The sequence below is a fragment of the Struthio camelus genome, chromosome 1 (assembly GCF_040807025.1).
Source record: "Struthio camelus isolate bStrCam1 chromosome 1, bStrCam1.hap1, whole genome shotgun sequence".
Lineage (NCBI taxonomy): Eukaryota > Metazoa > Chordata > Aves > Struthioniformes > Struthionidae > Struthio > Struthio camelus.
This window is the reverse complement of record NC_090942.1, coordinates 1,953,370-1,968,258: the sequence shown is the minus strand read 5'-3', so window position 1 is coordinate 1,968,258 and position 14,889 is coordinate 1,953,370. Positions and strand designations below refer to the sequence as shown.

General features: G+C 42.9%; 1 protein-coding gene across 8 annotated transcripts; it reads left to right on the top strand.

The window, feature by feature from the left end:
- Positions 1-585: 585 nt before the first annotated feature.
- On the top strand, positions 586-14,887 carry TMEM209 (transmembrane protein 209). 8 transcript variants are annotated; one of them, XM_068947324.1, is made up of 15 exons: positions 586-668; positions 1,700-1,839; positions 1,954-2,012; positions 2,776-2,907; positions 3,901-4,139; positions 4,551-4,755; positions 5,449-5,624; positions 6,183-6,254; positions 6,968-7,064; positions 8,479-8,604; positions 9,072-9,169; positions 11,126-11,240; positions 11,341-11,438; positions 12,178-12,251; positions 12,839-14,887. In XM_068947324.1, exons 2-15 carry the CDS (start codon positions 1,703-1,705, stop codon positions 12,891-12,893), a joined length of 1,683 nt encoding a protein of 560 aa, XP_068803425.1. In that variant the 5' UTR covers positions 586-668; positions 1,700-1,702; the 3' UTR covers positions 12,894-14,887. The 8 variants fall into 8 exon arrangements, with proteins under 8 accessions (XP_068803425.1, XP_068803113.1, XP_068803562.1 ...); XM_068947012.1 differs by having other exon boundaries at positions 8,419-8,604; XM_068947461.1 differs by having other exon boundaries at positions 630-672.
- The last annotated feature ends 2 nt before the right edge of the window (positions 14,888-14,889 follow it).

Below are 14,889 nucleotides of genomic sequence, written 5' to 3'. Positions count from 1 at the left end.
CGATGACTTTGGGGTGGGGGCTTCTAACATTCCTTCAGAATTATCCCTGTTTCAGGCTCTTCTGGCTTTCACCCTCATGCTTAGGAAGCGAGGCAAACACAAGGCGGCTTTCAGGGCGGCTGAAACGGTCCCGTGGCCTGGACCTACCAAGCCATCTTTTAATTTTGTCTCCCCTCTTTCCCCAACCAACAGCGTCTTTACGACTACGCGCTCCCTAGGGGCAGCCCTGCACCAAGCCAACGTTGGTCTCAAGCATTCCACCGGCCCCCACGCTGGGCCAGCCTGCAAAGTCTATTACTGTATTGTTTATTACTGTATTGTTTATTGCTGTATTGTTTATTATTGTTTATTACTGTTTATTACTGTATACTGGGGGGGGAAGTAAGGAAAGGTCTGAGCGCGGCAGACACCCCCCTTCCCAGCGCCTCGGGCGGGCGGCGGCCAGGCGCTGAGGCGAGGAGGCGGCGGCGGCCCTCGCGCGCCGCTTCCCGCCAAAACAGGGCGGGGCGCCCAACGGCCGCGTCTCCACCCCTTTCCCCCCGCGTCTTCCCCCCCACCTCCACCCGCGCGTCCCCATGGCAACGGGCCGTCGCCGCCCGCCGGTGACGCCACGTCCGCGCGGCGCGGCCGTTCGCGCAGGCGCAGACGTGGAGGAGGCGGCGGTCAGGGTGGGTGCGTGAGGGAAGGCGGGAAGGAGGGAGGGAAAGGGGGACGGGGACGGGCCGCGATGGCGGAGAGGGGGTGCCGGTGCCCTGCCTGAGCGCCTCCCGGCTCGGGGGTTGCGTGTGCTTGGCGCTGGGGGTGGGGGAGAGCTGTGAGGGGAGCTGGGCCTCGGGGCGGGCGGCGGTTGCCGCCGTGTGACAGGGCTGGGGGGGGGGGCGACCGTGGGGTCCGTGCGGGGCGGCCCGCGTGTGGTGGCGGCGTATGGGCAGTGTGTTGGGGGGGGGGTTAGGGGGAGGGGAGGGGAGGGAGTAAGGTTAGTTCGGTTAAAGTCTTTTTCCCCCAAAGCACGTGGTTTATGTTCATAAGATGAAGTGGCGGACGAGTTGTTAAGCTTGTGGCTGGGGGGGGGGGGGGATAAGGAAAACTGAGCATCGCAGGTTTTCCCGTGGTAGTTTCTTGTGGTGGTGGGAGGAGCAGGAAAAGTCGCCAGTGTTATTTCTGCCACGTATAGTTTTGGGGGGGCATGAAGATAGGAAGGTGTACGGAGGGTGTTGAGATGTCCTGAGCTGACGTGAAAGAAACAGCTGTGCCGGCTGAAGGTGTTATGAGACCTACTGAAGTGGGTGGGGATTTTCAGTAGGAAAAACTGGGTTGTGCGTGGTCTTTCCTTTGCCTGGTTCTCTTGCTTGGAGAAGGCAGCGTTGCCTTGACGTTCCGGAGAATGTTATTTTTCAAAAGCGCGGTCAGAATCCGGCTCTCTCCTCTGCACCCCAATGGAGAAAATGGACGCTGTTTCACCATAAAGAGGTGACAGGGCTGACAGAGTTTATAGGAGAAATGTTTCCTCTTTTAACTGGTAAAAAGATTATGTGCTTTTTTTTCTTTTAACACCGCACATGAATCAGTACGTAAAGGTGAAGTTCTTTTATATAACTTGTTTTTCATTATTGCGTCTTCTTAGTTCTTTTCCTGACTGAGAATCTTACTGTATAAAAATTTTCAATTTTTGTCTTGCTCTGTGTGCTTCATGTTACAGGTAATGGCAGCAGATCAGATATCAGCAGCTTCCCTCATTGACAGGACCATGAAGATGAGGAAAGAGTGTGAAGAGCGGAAGGTGGTCTGGGCCTGGGGACTCCTTAATATATCTGTTGCAGGGATGATATACACTGACATGTATGTTGATCATTACATCTGACTCAAATAAGTAAAGCATCTACTTTATATATGCCTAAATATTTCCCAGAACCCAATTGCTGTAAAATGGTAACTTTTTGCTTTTCTTTTCAGGACTGGAAAACTTCTAAGCTCGTATTACAACATCACATACTGGCCACTCTGGTATATTGGTGAGTTGTCACAGCGTTTAAATTAGTTTTTGAGGGGATGAGAGGTTTCAGCCTTCAGTTTTGTTGCTGGAGAAAGCATTTTGAAGGCAGGTTTTGTTTTTTAATACCAAAACTTCATTTTGCTTTCCTTTATCCCTCTGGATACTCTTGGGATTTCATCATTTTAGTGACAGGTAAGAGGATATTAACAGCTGTCTTAAGTATGTCTCATGAAAAGGCCTGAATAACTGTCTTCATACCTTAGATCTGGTTAATGTGCTCAGGAAGGCTTTAGGGAACAGTTTAGATTATACTACTGTGTTGTATTGTAGGGCTCCATGACGTTTCGCAATAATCAGAGTTTGTCTCAAATGAGTAGGCTCGAAACTGGCTGTATCAAATACTATTAGAGGATGAAAAGGAGGAAGAGCGAGAGCAAAATTAGGAGATGAGTGGCAGAACATTTGGCGGAAGACACTTGATAAATAGGATATAAACCACTGCAATGAAGTTTCAACCTTTCTGGAAAATACCTTACACTTTTACAAATATGTACTACAGCTGCATAAACTAATTTCAATAAAGAAAGGAAATTTATCTCTAATGGTTCTTGCATAAAAAGGTGAAGAAGTCTTACATCCTTGCTCAAACTGGCAGTTATTGGTAGCGCTAATAATGACCTATTTTTGATGTGTGTATGAACTTGTTTTTCCAAATAATTTACTCTTACTGTTACTCATGCTCATGCTACTTAGCATGATAAAAACCTTTTTGTTTGCTCTAGAACTTGCACTTGCATCCCTGTTCAGCCTCAATGCCTTATTTGATTTTTGGATGTACTTCAAATACACAATGGCACCAACGACCTTGGTCATGACTCATAGACAGCAGATCCTTCTAGGGATGGAGAATGCAGGTAGGTGTAATAAATACTTACGGTCATCTTGTTGTTGTTGTTGTTTTTGTTTTAAGATGGTCAAGTCCATGAATCTTTAGTGAATGGAGTTCTCAGTAACCTCATCTGACAAGAGCAGTAAGCTGAATTAGCTGCAGCTTATTAAAATTCAGAAGATTACTGATAATTTGATGAGTGATTGAGGGGAGAACTGGAAAGGAAACAAACAAACAATAAAAAAGGACAGTGGGCTGTTGAAGGGCAGTGAGAGAGACTCAGACTTTGTGAAGCTGGACAAAGCATTTGTAACCTATGCATGGGACTAAGAACAAGGCGGAGAGTGCAGGTTTATATTTAAATTTGATATCCTACTAATATCACACTGGCTAAAGAGAGCCGAATTAGAAAGAGAGACAGACGGATCTTAGTGTGCAGTCTGAAAATGGCAGACTAGAGAGCAGTCACTCTGCAAGCTTTTGGATGTCTAAGTGCAGTTATAAAATATAGAAGAACCTGACAAAGCTCTGACACATACAGCAAAAGCAAAATGCTAGTACAATATATTGCACACCACTAGGCTGACTCCAGAAAAAGGTCAGCAGGTGGGAGTAGGGTTATATCACCAGAGTTCAAGGGCGTAATATCTCTGTCTGTGCAGGTAAATTAAGACATTAGGTGTGCTAAAGACGCATAAAGCAGGCAGGTAGGGTAGCCAACCAAATAAGTTAAATGCTTACCCCAGGCTACGCAAGGTGTCTGGTAGCAATTAACTGAAATTTTTAGCTGTAGGATTTGTACTGAATTGAGGTCACATGTCTCGCTTTTCTGTTTGTTGATGTCAGTGACTTGGCTGCTGAATTCTGTAGGGGTCAGACTAGAATAATCTTTTTAGTGTCATAAAATTTCCATAAGACAGAGTTGTGTAAATGTGTTTTGCAGTGTATTTAAAGTGAGGAGGAGAGTTTTGGGTTGCTGCATCTGCAGGGCTAATTGTGTTTTTTCTACTTATTGCAGCGGTACAAATAACTCCACCGCATGAGCTGGCAGCGAAGAAAGTCCCTTCTTCTACACCTTCTCCTACAATCCAGGGTCAAAGTGTGCTCAGTTACAGCCCGTCCCGCTCCCCCAGGGCCAGTCCAAAGTTTGCTTCTGGTTGTATCGCAGGGTACAGCCCTCAGCTACAGGCCCTGTCAAGCAACAGTGCTTCTTACAGCAGTGCTTTAACCTATTCGCCAAATAGCAGCTACAGTAAGGTAATGACCAAGACAGCTCCAAGGGGAACAGTTTGGATTTGCTTGTCGTGTCCTTGTGTTGCGCCGTAAGCTATTGAAGGCGCGCGGCATGCAGCGGAGGGTCGCGTATGTGTGTTTGCTCCCTCTGCAAAGCAGATGGAAACTTGTTCTACCAGTGTTCGTCCTCTTTCCCTAGCGTCAATTTATTTGTGTTAGAGTAGCTAGTTTTTCAGAGCTAAGCAAAAGTAAGAAACCAAAATGTAAATACAAAATGGCAAAAAACCTTCCCCCAAAACAGAGTATATTTTATAGCAGCAATCAACAGAGCAATAAATTCGTATGTTGAGTCAATTAATTCATGTAGTTTATAGAATCCAAGTGGAACTCTGATCTTCCTCATATGACAGAACTGTTTGCTTTTGTTCTCCAAAGCTTTCCAGCTTCAGCCCCTCTCCTAGTGGTTCACCATATCCTGCAAGTGTTGGACCCGTGGAAAGCAGCGGGCTACGATCTCGTTACCGCTCTTCACCAATTCTGTATAATTCCCGTATTGGCCAAGAAGACGAAATCACAGACCTTAAGTCACTGCAAAAGTACCTTCGAAGTGAAGAGGAGAAACAGCATAGGCTTCAGTTGGGTAAATAACCATCCTCATATAGCTTGAAAAGTTTCGCAAGGAGAGGATGTTGATTTTATTTAAGAGTTGTTTTTGTGATGAGAAAAGTTGCAAAGACTTTCAGCAAGAAGAGAGAGCTGGAGGAGTTATTGTAAATACACCTAACTCATACACACGGTAGTCACTTGTGAAATTTGTAAAGGTGGCTGCTGACCAGTTTAGTCTTCTACCAAGCAATTAAGACATGAGGCAGAATTTGGTAATGTCTACGTGTCTCTGTGGCTTAGGAGCTTCAGAAAATTCTCCTCCATCGCCTTGTACTGGATAGAAATATGCTGCTGTCACTGGCCCAAGAAATGGGTCTTACGGAAATGTATGCTGATCGACTATCTCTGTAGCATTTGTTGGCTGTAGTGGACTGTGATAAGATGAAGGGCTTTATCACCTTGATGAGAGGGATATCTTGTGGAGAAGGCATTTCAGATAAAGGTGGAGAATTACCTGCAGGCCCTTTTTTGTCCTGGATAGAGACGATGCCTTATTAACATAAAGATGAAATTGGTGTTTATGCAGACTGACTTGTGTGTGTGTATTCATGATAATTCGTGAGCGTGTCTCTGCCTTCAAAGCCTTAATATATTGACCTGTTGCCTGTACTGTTGCTTTTGTGTTTACGCGGTGATAATTGTACAGCACTGTTTAATGTCATTTCAGGGAGTTCAGATTCCAGCTCTCCTTCCAGCAGCCCAACTTTTTGGAACTACAGCCGTTCCATAGTAGAGCAAGCACAGGTGCTGAGAAAGTTCCAGTATCAGCTGTCTTGCAGGTCCCAGGCTCCATCAGCGCACAAGGACGAAGCTCACCTGAGCTCTCCACAGGCTGCAGAAGAAGTAAGTTCAGCACCAAAGGAGCCAAGAGGGAAAAACGGGGCTCTAAAAGAAAATGTGTAGCTCCATCCAAAAGTTTGGATGTGAGCTCCATCAACAGTGTTAGAAAGACAGGGAAAAATTCCATAGCATTTAACCGTCCTCACACGACTTGTAAGGCTCACTGGAGTGCATTTCAAATTCTGAATTGTAATTGGAGAATGATTTCTCCCTTGGAGAGCGAGGTACCTGTATTTAGGTAGAAAAGTGGCTCCTGAGAGAATTTTCGGTTTCGTGCTATCCTGCAGTTTGGACCAGTTTTATCCTAGTAGAGCAGGGAGCTCAAAACTGTGAATTTGGACTTAGGCAAGATTTTAGTGTACTGTGAAAGGAGCGTAGGAGGGTAGTATGTTAAGCTGCTGTAGAATTCACGTGATGCAGCCAGTAGATGTATGAGAGTTCTGGAACAAATGCAATTTGAACTATGCGCTGTGGTTGGGATCAGAAAACGTCTTAGGCCCTGAAAACTCTTCTGGTATTCTGTTAAGTTGCTGTACGTGGATAATAATCTTCTTTCCATAGGTTTGGGCAAGGGTGATTGTGAATCGACGACAGCTTGACCACATGGACTCCTGGACCGCTAGGTTCAGAAGTGTAAGTCCTGTCTCTATAGCCTGCCTGTTCTTGTTGGGATAGGTAGAGCAGAATGAAAAAGTACCTCAAAGTCCCACGTCTGCCTAAGGAGGTGAAAAGAATTGTATATTTGAGTCTATTTGAGGATTAGGTAATTATTGTTGTTCTTTTGGGCTTTTTTGTTTTTTAAGTAGCGAGGCGAGTGAAGAGCAAAGATTTTTCTGAGAACTGGGATTATGACTGTTCTGTGTCAGATTCCTAAGCATCTGTTCATAAACCTGCAGGCAGCTTGGCTTCAGTTCCCGAATCTTGTTGCATGCAACTGCCGCATACAGTGTTTGTAGCAGACTCTTGATGTCCTGAAACAGAGTTAAGAGGAAGTGGACCATGAAAGTATAAATCAACTCTAGGAATGATGTGCTGTGCTTCATAAAAACACTTTTCTCATTGTTCAGAAAAGCTTTATCGATAACTTTCTAGGAATTTGTTTCCCAAATCCTTTATATTGAACTTTCTGTCATTTCAGATGAAATTAAAGAGTCATTTAAACCCTGTCTAAATTGATATTCTAATTTAATGACTTTTCTTCCGTGGTTGCCTTCAACGTTTCTGTTGTTAAGCCCCTTTGTGATTGTAACAGTGATGAAGATAATGGCTAGGGTGTAAACTAACGTTTTTTTCCTCATGTTCTTGTTGCTTCTAACCTTTTTAATTTTTGCATTTCTCTTTCCTAGTGGATTAATGAGACAATTTTAGTGCCACTCGTGCAAGAGATTGAGTCTGTGAGCACTCAGCTGAGAAGAATGGGGTACCCAGAAATGCAGATTGGAGGTAGGTTGATACAGTAGCTTTGGGGTTCCCTGTGGTGGTTGGCAGAGGGCCGCCCCGAGCAGGGCACTGAATAGGTACTATAGAAAAGAAGTCTGCTGAGGATTACTGTTCCATTCGCTCTCTGTATTGATGTGATCTTTGTTTCGTGTAACGCATTTTGTTCAACTGGAAGGGTTCTTTGTAAGATTTCTGGAGATATTGGTGAAGGCATGCTGATGCTCATACAGTATACAATTCTTAAGCCTCTTGTTTTATCTGAATTTATCCCTGGAGAGTTAAAGGCTCAAATTAGCATCCTTATTATATATTAAACTGTTAGAAAACTATTACGCACTGGAAGGATAGCTGCCTGTCAACTCTCGCTGTTTACATTAGTATATGTTTTCCCAAACTCTTCCTCAAAATCAGCTACTTCCTGAAAAACCTACTGCTGTTACTTCCTTGAATTGTTACCCGTTATCTAGTCTCAAAGCAGACAGGCCACTAAATCGTTTATGAAAACTTAGGTGTGATTCATTATATGCAAATACTGCTAAGAACTGAGAAATATTATTGTGCCTGGAATAATATTAAATCCACAGGCCTGGGAAGTCTTTTTTTTTTTTTTTTTTTTTAAACTTAGAACAATTCTGTTATCTCAGATATACATTTAATCCTTTACATTTAAGATCCTTTGTACTAGATGTAGCACTATCCCCCTGATGTTTTGGGGTTGGGGAGGACTATCTCAGGTGGATTTTACAGAGCTATGAGCATTAGAAGAAATGATCTTTTTGTTGAGGGCAGTAGTTTTTTGCTGGTGGTGGGTTTTTTTTTTCTTTCTTTTACGTTCTGATGAGATGGAATTCTATCTATAATTTCAGGGTACAACTCTGAAGGAACTACTTCCATTCTCATATTACATGTATATCCCCTTAACCGAGAGCAGGATTTGCTATGCTGCGTTTAAAAAAATCCTTTTTTTTTTTTTTTTTTTTTTTGGCCTATTTGTCGTCTCCCCTCAAGAACTGCATCTCTTGTGATACCTGTGGAAAACTGATCATCTCCACCTAGCTGCTCTCCTGCTGCTCTTTAAAATAGATATTCCTTCTTCCCTTTTTCACACTCTGTGTGTTTCCATTTTCTTATGGAATGCAAGCCCTTCAGATAAGGGACTCTCTTCTTTTGTGACTGCACAGCGCTGTGTAGCGTTTACATTCTGTAGTGTAAGGGAGGCAGCTACTACTTCACTGGGATTAGAAATGAGCATTTAGGATACTGTGTAACATGTTAACTTTAGCTAGGACCTTAGTAAATAGTGAGACAAAAAAGCAAGTTCCTCTTTGTAACAGTGCATTTGTTAACGCCTTGTAAGGGAGACTGTTCAAAGTTCTGTCGTGGGCGCAGATGACGTGCTGGCTCTTCTTGCATGCAGAAGCCAGCATCAGCAGTCTGAAACAGGCAGCGCTTGTTAAAGCTCCACTGATTCCGACTCTGAACGCTATAGTGCAGTATTTGGATATTACACCGAACCAAGAGTATTTGGTTGAAAGGATCAAAGGTACGTGGTCGCTATACTGACTTTAAAACATTTTCAGTTAGCTGGGTCGAGTGTCGGTGGTGTCAGTACCCCGTCAATTAAGATGTTTGAACTACAGTCACAGGAGGGAGGAGAGCTGCTTTTCAAGTAGCAGAGGTTTTTTTTGTTCCAACTTCCTCTTTTTATAACAATGTAATGATGTGGGACTTGCATATAACTTTTGGAATGTTTTTAGAAGTCTTACTTCCCGTTTCACTCCGGTGTGTTTGGGGTATGAAGTCTCATGTTTAATCCCTTTGTTAATTGCAAATAAAAATTACCTTGTAAACTCAACCCCTCTAAATATATATCTCTACAAGCATTTCGTTAGTTGAAGTCTTCCTATTTTTTGCACTGGAAATATGTATGATGTTCTCAAAGCTAGCGTCAAATAGTTCTTCCTTGCACCTTCAACCCCCAAGTAGCTGAATGAAGTTTGTTGTTTTCAGAGCTTTCTCAGGGAGGATGCATGAGCTCATTCCGATGGAACAGAGGAGGAGATTTCAAAGGCCGTAAGTGGGACGCTGACTTGCCCACTGACTGCGCTGTAAGTTTTCAAAGATGGCTTGACGTAACTTCCTCAAGTGGGTCTTTCAGCATAGATTTTGTGGGTGGCAGCGAATAAGTCCTTTGGGAAACATGGTCAAAATCCTGTTTGCCTCACTTATCCTGATAATCCCGTTGTGGTCAGTGAAACTACATGAAGAATAATGCAAACGGGATTGGACATTGTGCAGATCACCAAAATGCAATCGTATGCCTTAGTCTTAGGCCAGCCTCATATTTAGACTCTCTGAGATGTCAGTCAGGTAACTGTGGGAAGCAGCCTGACAGGTAGGGATCTTGTTGGAGCAATTTTCCCTGCTATATTTAAAAAAAAAAAAAAAAGTCTGCCTTAACCAAACCTCATAATTTCTAATGCAAGAAGAACCTTCCACCTTCTTCTAATTTTCCTTTGCTGCAATGGATAGAGGAACAAACGTAGACTGAGTAGTTGTGCTTAGCCAATTAATGCAAAAGGTCAGGAGAAAAGCAGTTCAGTACACACAGCGACTTGAAAATTCAACTGAAATAACTAAAAGAAAGGCCACAAGGCAATCCAGGGAGTGGGAAACAAGCTTTACAGTGCGACTCTTCAGTTGAACTCTCTATTTGAAAGGAGAGTTAGGGTGACTTTTTCCACTATATATAGATACTCAGTTACTGGGGAGAAGAAGAAACAGGAGATCTGAACGTACGAGCTTTACACCTTTGCTGACAAAGATATAACGAGATTGAATTGCTGGAAGCTAAAGTTGAACAAAATCTGTCTTGAAATAGGTTTTAATTTTCTAGTTGTGAAGATGACTAAATATTTGGGATTGACTCGCTGGGAAGCAGCTCTTGCTATCTTGGCAGACAGCAAGCTGAAAGCTTAAAAGTGTTAAAGATCTTAAGACAGAACATCACACCCTGAAATTCAGTGACTTTTACCAAAACCAACTAAGAGAGTTAGTATTGGAACAATATATTACACTTCTAAAGATTCTGGGAAAGAAGTTCTGATACAACAGGTGAACTGAACACAAGTGCTTGTCCTGAAGCTTTGACATGAATTTACTCAAGGCAATAAATGCAAAATTAAGAGTTTATTACAGTAGTGTTAGTCTCATGACATGCAGTATAAAGCAATGATTTCCGCCAGGCTTCTTGAGGCTTTGGGGCGTTTAGGCCATAGAAATTCTTTTGCTTTGTCTGCAAAACAAATCATGTTACATACATTGAACATATGAGGTATCATATAACAGAGTAATTTGGTGGCATTGCGCATGTAGAATGTTGAGGACTCTAAGGGTTAAAACATATAACATGCGGTGTTGCAATTTTTTCACTGTTAAGTAAGAAGAAACTTGTTCTAGCAGTTTCTTCCAATATCTTGGCATAGCTGGTAAGATTTGTGGGCAGCTCAAGTTTTTTCAGTGATTTTTTTTTGTTTTGCCATTTTTGAGGAGAGAGGATAAACTTGCTAGACAGGTGTCATGCTTAGAAAAGTTATAATTAGGTTGGATCTGCCGTTCTAAGCCAAATCCTTGCAGCTAGTATATCGTTATATCAGATGGCTTGTAGTTTATGCCGTATATTTGCTATTAAGATCCGTGGCTTTGCCATACTCTGTAAGATGTGAAGATGAAGTTACTTGTGTGTGAACTGAGCTCCTGACACAGAGCACCCTTTTATCACCTTGTGACCGAAACTGTTTCGCTTACAGGAAAAAATGAAGCTGTCTTTACGACAGTGGCATGCCTTGGACCGTTGAATTCAGTGCTTTAAGTGTTAAGCTGCCTTGGGCTTCTAAACATAGTGGGATTAAGTCCATGATGCAGCAACAGACTCTCAGATGCTCTAATGTCTGAGATTAGGGAAAGAATGTCTGAGATTAGGGAAAGAAAGCTGCTGCGTTGTAGCACTTTGTTCCTCAATCTTTTCAATCACACTAAAGTGAGATCTGTTTCTGTTTGCACAGATCCTTATGCACATATTCTGCACTTACCTCGACTCCAGGCTGCCACCTAGCCCCAAATATCCTGATGGCAAAACCTTCACTTCCCAGCACTTCATTCAAACACCAGATAAACCAGGTATTGGTGTTCTTGGACTGCTTGTTTAGCTGCTGTTTACTGTTTGGATCACGTTGGCACTCTTAAAATCCCTATTTTGTTTTAAAACTCTCACTCACAGACATTACAAATGAAAACGTGTTTTGCATCTACCAAAGCAACATCAATCCACCCCACTATGAGCTTATCTACCACCGCCACGTCTACAATCTGCCCCAGGTATGATCGTGTTAGCTTTCTTCTGCTGTCAGGATATCTTCAGCAGACCTGATTTGAAAAAATGTTACCTTGATCTTTGACCGTTGTGTGGTATTTAGTCTGCTACTAAATAATGGCTTCGGTGCCTGACTTGGGTGCATCAGTAGCCAGGCAGTAGCTTCCTCTTGTTGATTTTTCTGATGATTTATTCTAAAATACTAATTTATGTAAGCTCTGATGAGAGTTCTTCACTCCTCAATGCCAACAAGCCTGATGCTTGTCTATAGGAATTTTTGGAGGGAAACTTCTAGCCTCAATATCAAAATACTGGACTTTTCCTGCACATTTTATATTAAGCCCTGGCTGTGACTTGATCTCTGAAATCAGAGAAGCTCTAGCATTTAAAAGTATTTGAGGATGACAGTCCCTCCAGAAAACAAGTTTGGTCTTTTTCTGATGTTTGCCTAATTGAAAGGTAAGTACTGAGGCAAAAACCCAGCAATCCAAGCTGTAATACCGTTTCGTGATGTCTCTCTCTATTATACCTTTTTCATATCTCAAATTATTTAACAGGCCGGCATGGCGCGCACTGCAGTATACTTATCTTGCAAAAAGTTTTGCAAGAAAAACTGTATTGCTCTGCCTAAGATAAAGACAGGACACGACAGTTGTTTTAAATAAGACGTTCTATCTAAAATAGTGGTATGACTGCTTGTACATGATTTCATTTCCAAGTTCTCTTCTCTTCCTGTGGATTCAGGGCAGAAACAACATGTTCCATACATTGCTTATGTTTCTGTACATCATAAAGACAAAGGAATCTGGGATGCTTGGGTAAGTGTCAAACGTTATGTATCCTTGCACCGCGTGTGAGATCTGAGCAGGAACTTTCTCTTTTGAAATACCGTAACTGAAGTTGCTACAATAGGACAGTATTGGTGGAATTGAAATCATCTTCTCCTTTTAAATAATAGCAACTCTTTTACAAAACCATGTAAGTTTTGTGTGTGTGAGCACGCAGGAAATGTTTTGTGCTTTTATTTGGTCTTGTGTTGATTGAAAATCTTGTGGAGTGCGTGCTGTGTAATAATGTCCTTGGCCAGACGACCAGCCTGCTACCTTCTTGCTTACAAGTATTGTGCTAATGATAAACAGGGGACAGATATTGCCATTGTGCTGTAATCTCTTGTTTTTGGCACAGCAAGAGCAGTTTAGAGTACACAGTGAAACCTGCGCTGACATAAAAGCAATGTCCGGACTTTTTTGTTCTGCAAGATCTATACTTAATTCAAGCTGAAGCACAATACCTACGTAACTGTTAAAATGCTGACTGAGTTGGCAGTTTTTCTTGTAACAAAGATTTGTTTTAAATAGGCGCTTTAACTTACTTGTGTTTTGTCATTATAATGTTATTTTTGCAGGCGTGTAAATCTTGGTATATCAGGAGTCAACGTTCTATGGATTTTTGGAGAATAACATCTCTAGCAGGACTCCAGCTCGGAAAAAGAATGATCCTGCTTCTCTGAAAAGATGATCTGAGCAGCATCATTAACACTTGTTGCCTTGAATATGGACTGTATGAAAAGGGGTAATTTAAACTCTGCTTTGTGGACAGAGGGGAAACGTTTTTAATTCCTGTACAGTTTTTGAGAGGATACTCAAAAAGTTGCACTGTTTTTTCACTGTTGAAATGCATCTAAATATGAACTTCAGGCAAATCTTCTCTTTCCGGCTCCTCACCTTAACGAATCCTATTTAAAAAGCCCTTGCTATTTCTGGTGCGTTTACCCTTCAGTGCCATCACCGCTCTAAAGAGCTTAACTGACCGCGGGACTCCACTACGAACAAATGCTTTCCGCGTTTGAGGGTGGAATGCGGCAGCGCAGCTGGGACGGCTCTCCCACGGCTGTACCCAGCCGCTCCCTTGACGAGGCAGTTACTGCAACGTGGCCAAGTGCAAGATTCACAAGATCCAAGAAATTCCAGATAGGCTTAACAGGCGCCCAGTTAGTAAGTTTATACAGCTTTTGGTTAATTTAATTGCATACGATCAGCAAGAACATTATCTTTTATCCCTGCCCATTGCAATAATTGGATTTTGTGACCTCACCAGATGTTTCAGGTGTCTCCACTGCAAATATAAGGGAAAAAGAAAACAGCGTGCGACTTGCTGGTTTCGGTATATGTTTGTAAGATAGGCAGATAGATGGATTTAAAACAGCAACAGCAACAGCAACAACAACATAACCATACCATTCAAACGTGGCTGTCTTACGCGTTCTAAGATGTTGGGGTGCGCTGAGTACAACTGCAGTGTTACTCTGCCTTTGCTTTTTAATTTCTTATTTATTTATTTATTTTATTTCTCCCATCAGCTTTTCTGCTAGTAACTGCTTGCTTTCAGGGCCTTGCGGGCTGGCATGTGGCTTCAGTATCCCTGCGTGAAACCAAGGCGGATACAGCTGCGTGGGGTCATGCCAGGAACTTACAGGAACATCCCTGTTTTCCTGTTGCCTCACCAGAGCGGGACCAGAAATGGCTTTTTTCTGAGGGCAAGCGGATGCCTCCTGGCCAGAGCCCAGCTTCTGAGCCTCTGGCCTCGTAGGCTTCCCCCCCCCACAGGGAGGTAGGGATTATTTTTTAGTAAGAGTCACATTCTGGGAGCGCAGGCCAACCTGCGGTTCACGTCGCAGGGACAGTCCCTTCAGTAAAAGCTCGGACAACGGTGGGATGTCCGTGTTCTTGTATAACCCCCACGTGAGTGTTTAACCACGACTGTGCAAGTGGCTGCTCCGCTTCTGGGGAATTTCCCTTTGGGGAGAAACACTCGCATCCGTTTCGAAGATTGGGCCCTTGAATATTTGCTGAGAAACTTGGTATGGGGGTTGGGGGAGCAAATTGCAAATGGAGGCAATTAAAAAGGTTTTAGAAGTGTATGTAGTTAGTTATTTTTTTTAAACCGAGGGATAAAACTTTGTAAATCCTAAGATGCTAAGGACCTTGTATATACGTGAGCTTAAGGTGAGGGTGCCTGCTCCGTTTCCCTCAGGGCTTCTCGGTGACTAAAAGGGGAGCCTTTTTTGGCAGTTTACAGTGACGCTAAAATACCTGTACATCTAGAACTTGAAAAATACACTGGTTCGTTGCCGCTGGGGAGCGCACCACGCATGGTAGTTCTGTCACGACGATATATTTTTGTACTGTGTTTTTAATTGAATTTGGTTTTGCCTGCCTGAGGCATGCACTGACAGGAGGGAGAAGCTGAAGTTTTCACTGTGCTCAGAACAGGTGCTGTCTTGTCTTTTTTTTAAATCTCTGGTGGGTCGCTATGTTTTGGTATGAGCCAAATGTATATAAGAAATGAATGTTATTTCCAGACTCCATCTCCCCGGGGAGGTGCAGATTTTTCCTGGTGACTGTTAACAAAATAGCTTATTTTGTTCCTTTATTAAATGGGTTTGCCTTTCCCATT